We start from the raw sequence: 8,720 nt of genomic DNA, 5'->3' as shown, positions 1-8,720 counted from the left end.
ATTCGTTCGTATACCGAAAGTGCTTTGGACCTGGATCCACGAAGCTAGAGTTCTGGTATTTTAAAGGGACAGCGCACCCAAAATTCAAAAGTTGCTCCAAACCCGTATGAGTTCCTTTCTGCTGTTGAACATGAAAGGCGTCACGAAGAATGCGTTTAGCCAAACATTCGCAGACTTTCGTATTATGCACTCTCAGAAAAAAAGGTACAAAAGCTGTCATTGGGGCGGTAGAACACTTTTGTACCTATTAGGTTCAAATATGCACACTTCAAGTACTTATATGTACCTTTAAGGTAGCAAAACGGACCTTTTTTAAAACACATTCTTAAATGATTACATTATTTAGTCTCTTTGTAGAATTATAAAAGAAGTACATGTATAACAGTTGACTGTAATTCAAACAGACTCTTTATCTATGTTCTGCAGTTACTGCAATACGATATTTTGGAGAATGAATCCCTTTCGTGCGTCGGTCCATGCATCTTCCTCTTTCCATGTTCTCCAGGACCAGAAGCAGCGTGTAGTATTGCCAGTGCACTCTAATAACGTCTGCTGAAGCGTTTGAGTGAGTGTGGTCTGGTTTAGTTCTTAGTCTCTGGGAGAACGGCCTAGGCATTTCCTGATTTCGGCTGCTGAATTGTTTGGTTCCCCTTCGCAGCTTTTCTTACAGAATCATACGTGATTGAATCAATAAAAAAAGTTTAGTGTTTTAAAGGCGCACCCATTGGCACAGACTCTTGGAAGCATGTTCTGTGTCCGGTTATGTGACAAGCACAACATACAATAGTGTATTTACGGTTTCACACATTTATAACAAAAAAGGAGAGTAATAATCCAATCATATGTGAACTGAATCTCTTTGTGTGTTAATGGAAGCTGGCTAATATTTAAAGTATTTAAAGTAAACATAGAAAATACAATAATATCATGTTTTATAATAACCATGACAGCTGCAGTCAGTTGTTTTTCATTCACATACAACATACAATAATTTAAAAAAAATGATAAAAAAAAGTAAAATAAATAATAAAAATAAATTAAAAAGAATATATATTCTAATATATTAAAAATTATAAAAAGTAAAATAAATAAAAATAAATAAACAAAGAATATATAATTCTAATATATTTGCATGTCATATAAATTGCTATAACTATAATACATCTTTATAAAAATAATAATTATAAAAATGTAAAATAATAATAATAAAATATATAAATATATATAAAATGTGTATACATATATATATATATATATATATATATATTATATGTTTGCATATCATATAAATTTCTTTAAATAATTTCTTACATTATTTAGTCTCTTTTAAGAATTATAAAACAAGTACTTTTACAGCAGTTGAATGTAACTTAAACAGACTCTTTATTTATGTTCTAAAAAGGTACACTTTTGTACCAGAAGGGTCTATATTGGTACTTTAAAGTATATATTAATACCTAAAAAGTAAAAAAGTGTACCACTGTGTACGAGCGTACCTTTATTTCTGAGAGCGTACTTTCTTTACAGAGTAATACACCTCTAGTCCTCTAAATGTAAGGCTATGATCCTAAAAACCACTCAGTCAGATATAAACGAACCTGGCAGATTTGATCCATGTTTAGGAGAGCAAAAAGGGAAAATACATTTTGGATGCAGGGAAATCACTGAAGAAAACCTGCTAATATACTTCTCATGTGTGTACTGCGAAGCTGCCAAAACGCGACCTTTCTGGCTCGGGACGTCCCGTTTTATCCCCATCTGATAGATTGAAAAATAAAACGCTAAACAAGAGCGCTCTGGGAGCACGTGGCAGTTTTTGTACGTTCTGGTCAGTCCACACCTGTGTGACCGGAATGAGATCAACAGAGGAGCAGAAAAGCTGCGGATGGCCAAACCACTTGTGCAAACATCTGTGAATGAAATCTCTGGAACAACAACTCTTGTTTGCTCGAGGCCGCTCGGACGTGGCTCAAACGCTCTGAATGCACGATCAAAGATGCTTTAATTTGCTTTGGCGTTTGTTAGAGCCGCGATTCTGTAATTGTTGGGCTGCTGACCATTTGTTGAATAACAGTTGTGTCAAACATCGGCGCAGCTAAAAAAATGATGAAAAAGTGTGCTTATTTGAAAAATATGTAAGCAGTGAGGTTTCTAAATGACGTGGCAAAATCGTAGTTACTAATTCAATCCACCGCTTTACACATTTGACTATTTTTGATTACTTTTGACCTAATAGTGTAAAAAAAACAAATAATAAACTGAATCATTAAAATGTAAAATTTTAATAAATAATAAAAAAAACGTCAATCAAAATAAAACCCAAAAAAACATTAAATATTGTATTTATAATATGTATAAATATAAATGGTTTAAATATATACGTAAATACTATATAACGTATATTTTAAAATTATATTAAAATTAATGGGCTGCTTCAATTAAATGTATTAGTTTGGGAATCGCTTCATTAGATGCAAGTAAGTAATAATAAAATAATATAAACATATGTAAATAATAAAATATTTTATGCGTGAAAGACAAAAACCTTCCAGACATAGCTGAGCTGTAAAAGAAAGGAGCATTAAAAAGATGAAAAAAGCAATTAGGGAGATTCAATAAAATATTACTTATGTAATTTATTTAAACTGCAAATCACAGAGTGGAATTAACTTTATATAGAATTCATTTTATATGAGGAACAAAACCCACCCAAGTAAGTGAATGAAGCGTCACTACTTTCCTAAACGTGTCAACGCTGCTTCAGTTTTGCGTTTCTTTGCATATCTTTAGTAAATCTTGATCTTTGTGCTGGTACAGAGTCGGGTCAATCAAACTAACCCACACGTGATGGCTGAATAATCACAGGCAGCGTCATTTACGTGGACTGCATGCTAAACTCATCCATCTAACAACCAGAATATCTCAAATTCTCTTCAAAATCAGCTTCAGGTTTAAACTTTGTCCTTTCTGTGCTTTACTGTGGTCATCAAACCAAAACTGACAAAAATGATTGTTTTCAAAGCGGTTTCTCAGCCGCTCATGACTATTTTTTTTGCCAAAAACTCTAGCTAAAAGGATGAAAAACTACCGCTCTACCCAAACATGAGAAATAAGAAGCTTTGAGCAGCACAAATCAATAAAATACATATTTTTAGAACTGCCACGAGGGGTGCTATAACAGGCGTTAGCTTCTTTAAACAGCTGTTAACCAGGTCATCTAATTCGTTCATTTAGTTAGAGACCATCAATTAGAAACACCACGGCATGTGTCGATTTTCACGTTAATGGGTTTGCTTAAACATGTTGCCAATAATTTGTAACTTGCCAATACGCTTCAATGCAATATAAATACAATATAAACAATATAAATATATATTTATGCAACAACAACAAACTCATAGCAATAACTGCCAAAGCTCACCCAAATTCCTCCAGAGGTTACGTCATTCAATAAATAAGTTTTCCCAATATTTGATGACGTAAGTTTCAGACCTCAAATGCGAAGGCCATTTTTAATTAGCCAGCTCATTTCTCCGCCTGGCGGATGTCAAGCATTTAGTTTATAATAGGCCTGGTTTTATCATGGTATCGTAGGCTATTCGAGACATTCTACTAACAAGTAACTTTGTTAACTAATACATGTTAGCTAACTTTCGTTAGAGCAAGCATTAGCAGGCTGCAGGGTTTGCGTTACGTCTTCTGAGGAAGAATCAAAATAAAGGGTTAAGCAGGTTGTTTATTAATACTATAACGACTGCTAGTTCTTGTAATTAAAAGCATGTTTCTCCACCGACAGCCACTGAGTTATAGCGTATATTCTGTCAAAATGATATCTAGTGTTTCTGGCTTCACTTATTCAAATGTGCCTGAATCTCTCGGTTTTCCCCGGACATGAAAATATCCAAACGATGCAATTCTTTTTGGAAAAAGTGTATGAAAAACTGCGTTTTGCGCGTGACCGGTGGGATATGAAATCGAGTAATGAAATTGCATATTTCTGCAATCATAAAAATTGCTGCATATCTTACATCAGCTATTTTAAACTGGTCGATCACATTCTAGGGTTACTATTTTGCATTTTAAAAATGCATGCAACATTGATAGGAACGTTGAGATAAAAAATGCACACGATTTTTGTAATTACTAATTTTTAAATCAATGCTACGAGTATTACAACATCATTATCGTGCAATTTTTGCAACATTTAAAATTTTAATTTAGGCATTGCAGCATTTTATTGCCATTTTTACTAGCAACTGCATTTAATGTATATTGCAAAAATGGTGACTATCAAGATGTTTGCTCACCCTAGCACCACATTCAACAAAAATAAATATATGCAAATGCATATAATAACGATACTAGAGACCCTAAAGATAATGTGTACCAAAAATCTTTGTCATATCTTTACGGTAACATACTTTACTAGCCCTTCGTTTTGGAGCTTTGATGCAGTTATCTTCTTCTCAGGGTGCAAACAGGAAATCTAGTCATGTGAAACTTCACATATTTAATTGAGACCCTTTATGTTTTCCATATTTGCAGGAGGTGCACTAAAACATCAGTCAGTGAGGTTTTTGCAGCTTTCTTAATGGTCACTATTGTGACCGCTGGGATTAAAACCGCGTTTGTGTTTGGTTTTGAGTAATAGATGTCTGGTTGTTTTTCAGGGGCCCAATGCTTCTCCTCATTCTAAGATGAAGTTATGGAAGTTTGCTGCCATCGGCCTGATTCTCTGTGGTGCTGCACTTCCCCTGCTCGTCCTTAAAACCACTTCCTCTTCCCGAGCCCCGCCCCCTCCTCCCCACCGCAGAGCTTCATCCTCATCACTTTCACCTCCATCTTCTTCATTCACGCCAAGCAACTCTTCGTCTACCGCTGCGGCAGGTGGACGGCATCGGAGAGTCAGATCAGCGGACGGAGGAAACTCTCTGGTATCAGAATGTAAGATCATGACGGGACCTTATGATCTCTTGTGTTGTGACAGCAGTTCCTTATAGAGTAGCCTATCATTGTTTACATCAGACTGCATTCGGCATGCATCGCTCCCAGACGTCAGGCTCTTCACACGAACAGAATTCCATCTGAATTTAACTCTAAATCTGATAACCAATATTCCCTGAAGTTTCGGTTTTAAAGTTTGTACTTTTACGCCACCAACCAGAACTGAAACAAAGTAGCTTTCAAATAGGTACTTGCCACCTGACTTTTTGTGCATTTCTGGAGTGTAGAAAAATCTAACGGAAAAAATACTTATGGTTCACCCAAAAATGAAAATACCATCATCATTTACTCACTTTTGAGTAGTTCCAGCTTTATATGAATTTCATGCCAAACTCAAAGGAAGATATTTTGAAGAAGCTTTGTTACCAGAGAAAAAAATACTATGGAAGTGACCCAAAACAGCCTGGTTACAAACTTTCTAAGAAATCCATACAGAGTTGGAACTACTGAAAGGTTGATGACGTGATGAGTATAAATGAGCATAAATGATGAGTATTTTCATTTTTGGGCGAACTATCCCTTTAACCAGCGCCACTGAAAAAGCGTTAAAATAATGCCAAAGCTGCAAGCCGAACACCGAAAATAATTAACCCTCCTTTTTCCTCAGTCATGAAGATGTTCCAGAGCTTCACAGAGGGCGAGCTGAAGCAGGTCATTGGGACACTGGTGGAAAGGAAAGCCCGCAGAGATGCCCAGCAGAGCAAAAGAACTAAACGTGCAAAAAAACGATCCAAACCCTGTTCTCTGCAGGAGGTGGAGGTGACGGTCAGTCAGCTGGGGTTGGGATACGTCAGCGACGAGACTATAGTCTTCCATTACTGCAGCGGAAAGTGCACCACTAGCCGCAAAAACTATGACCTGACGCTGGCGTTCATGAAGCGCTCGAGGCTGCTAACAAGGGACCAGAAGGACAAAGCGCGACACAGCCCCTGCTGTCGGCCCACCGCGTACGAGGAGGACATCTCCTTCCTCGATAACTTCAACAAATACCACACGATCCAAGAGTTTTCGGCCAAAGCGTGCGGATGCGTCTGACGTCGAGCGGGAAGCATAACACCTTTTAATCTCTGAAAAATACAGACCCTCGATTCTGAGAAGAAAATCTTCCCGGGCTTAAAGCACTGAGGCGAGAGCTCACGTCTTGCATTGCCTTCACGAAACATACTCGAGTGGCAGATTCTCCTCAGACACTTCTGCCAGTCCCGATGAAGAGAAACCGGAAATATATTAAGCAAATAATTATTCTCATGTTTAGTCGTTGCTGATGAGATGCTGCTGTGTATCCTGTTTCTATTGCCTTCGTGGGTCTAATTTCGAATAGTTTGAAATGTTGGGTGGATGCTCAGAGTTTCGACGTCGAAAAACCTCTAGAAAATTCATTCAGGGCTTCGGTAAACAAAGCAAGTACACAAAGGCACGCCCAATGCCGAACAAAACTTCCTCGTCGTGTAACTGACCTGTAAATGATCCCAGCGGCTCTGAAAGGTTTCAACTCTGACGTTTCAAAAGCTAAACATTCCCACAAATCAAATTCAAACACATTCGTTTTACTGAAAATCTACCTCAGCCTTGCTACAGTCAACATGGCTCTTTAAAAGAAAACCCAATATTTGATCAAGAGATTTACATTTATTAAATGTTGCGACATTCGAATAAAGGTTACGTTTAAAAAGATCAATAAGGAAACTAATAAACTGCTATAATGCTAGGTATCATAAAAATGCGGACGTTGTACGTGGTAACTGGTGGTTTCTGAACAAACTCACACAGGGACAAGTACCTTGTGACAACGTGTTATCCTGCGAAATCTGTTAAATCCGACAACCTTCAGAACCAGATAAATTGCAATGCTCAATTTTATGCACCAATTTATAAAATTTGACGCATTTATGAAACAATAATACAACGTCCAAAACGATCTCATTGCAAAACTACTATGCATTCTGTCAAACTGGTGGCTAATACTCATCCATGTTTTCATACGATCTCCTCTCATCCAAGTGACGGTTACATTCATGGGTAGACCTCCGAGCTAATATCTTTTGCTACGTATCATGCATTTTCGTACTTCACGTTGTGTGAATTCATACGAAATCAGCACCTTGTAAAACGGATTTCCGGCGAGACGCCGTAAAAAGGTTGAATCAGCCAGCTCCAGCAGACTTTGGGGGTTCCGCAGCTTATTTTTGAGTTTTATTAACTTTAATTTTGTTGCATAAAGTTCCGGGTAAAACTCAAATCTGTTGAGGCTGGTTGACTCAAACTTTTAAGTTCGCTCAACTTTTTCTTATTCTCCTTATCTTCCAGTCAGGTCCTATATAGAGAGAGAAACTGGATCAATTTGTTCAAACGGCCTAGAAAGCAAACATCAAGTCAATCTGCACTGTTCCTCAGAGGAAAAATCGGATCGCACCCTTTTAAGAATCCCCCAGAATCAGTTTCCTCTCTCTATCGGACGGTTTTCGTTCCTCTAGATACTTGCGAATGTACTGAAATCGCCGGAGTCAGGCTATCCTTGCCCGAGGTCTTCCCTTAGTTAACCTGACCAAATCCACTTTATTTGTGTAAATCCTATAACACAAGAGTCTAATCCACTTTAGCCCCTGTCAAGCCTTGGCCAAAAATACAGAGAACTAAAGTGGGAAGAACCAGGTAGCATAAGCATCGAATAAGTCTCTAAATAAACCCGTGTCCTGATTTTAGCTCTAAACTCCACCAAAATAATCTCTGGTAATTAAGCATTGAACAAGCACAGACGCCGGTGAAACTAACTCCTCGTTTCGAATTTCCGCAGTCAATCATGTTCGCATTGACAGAAAAATAACACTTTATAATAATATTATATAACGCTGTATTTAGTGGATTACGGCTGCTGTAAGACACGTGTACACATGATGTCGACCGACTGCAAATGTGATGATTGCATGCAGAAGTAACTGAAAAGAGAATTTGGTATACGATGAATGGAAATGGGAGTTGAAATCGACGTCTAGTGCTCAGGAAGCAGACGAGTGTCCCTTTAAGCCACGTGTAAGTCTGATCAGTTCATTAGAGCACTGATGTAATTACAAGAGAAGACTTAAGCCCTAACAAACACCCGCCTTAAAACTCAACAAAACTCAAGGTGTGCAGAAACAGTTTGTGATTTTGCATATATTTTTTCCGCGTATGAGCAAAAATATATATAAAACCAAATCGAAGATTCACGCAATGCGCTAATATAGTAACGTGCACGTATATCGTAAGGATCTTTTAGCATGCTGAACTAGAACAATTGTGAAATAGAATCTAATTTCACCTCGGAATATCACATTTATAATCAAAAACCATATGCAAAAAAATTATAATAATAAAAAATGTCTATGCAGCCTCATGCAAGATTATTAGTACGATATTGCTTTCATGCAATGGGCAGTTCACCCAAAACTGAAAACTCTGTCGTTATTTACTCAGCCTAAACTTACTTTCGTGGAACAGAAAAGATGATATTTTGGTGATTTTGGAAAATACATATTTCTCAAATATCTTCTTCTACGATGACAGAATTCTAACTTTCGCGTGAACTGTACCTTTACTGACATTTCGGTTTATTACGGCCATCTTTATACTGATGCACCTAAAAACAGACTGCATTTTTACAAACAAAAACGTAAGCGTCTGATCTGATAAAAAAATAAAAAAATCTTTTTAGGAGAACGAAATCATTCCAAATGATG

The 8,720-nt window shown here is 37.2% G+C and overlaps 1 protein-coding gene across 1 annotated transcript in view; it reads left to right on the top strand.

Moving 5' to 3' along the window:
- nrtn (neurturin) overlaps positions 1 to 7,875 on the top strand; it is a 16,414-nt gene extending 8,539 nt beyond the window's left edge. Inside the window, exons 2-3 of the mRNA XM_043251595.1 lie at positions 4,671 to 4,944; positions 5,612 to 7,875. Of these exons, the coding sequence (XP_043107530.1) occupies positions 4,698 to 4,944; positions 5,612 to 6,039 (675 nt within the window). The 5' untranslated portion in view covers positions 4,671 to 4,697 and the 3' untranslated portion in view covers positions 6,040 to 7,875. The remainder of the gene's footprint in view (positions 1 to 4,670; positions 4,945 to 5,611) is intronic.
- Positions 7,876 to 8,720: the final 845 nt, after the last annotated feature.

Source organism: Puntigrus tetrazona, chromosome 11 (genome assembly GCF_018831695.1).
Source record: "Puntigrus tetrazona isolate hp1 chromosome 11, ASM1883169v1, whole genome shotgun sequence".
In the NCBI taxonomy this organism is placed as follows: Eukaryota; Metazoa; Chordata; class Actinopteri; order Cypriniformes; family Cyprinidae; genus Puntigrus; species Puntigrus tetrazona.
Note: the sequence above shows the minus strand (reverse complement) of the source record. Positions and strands in the feature narration are given on the sequence as shown.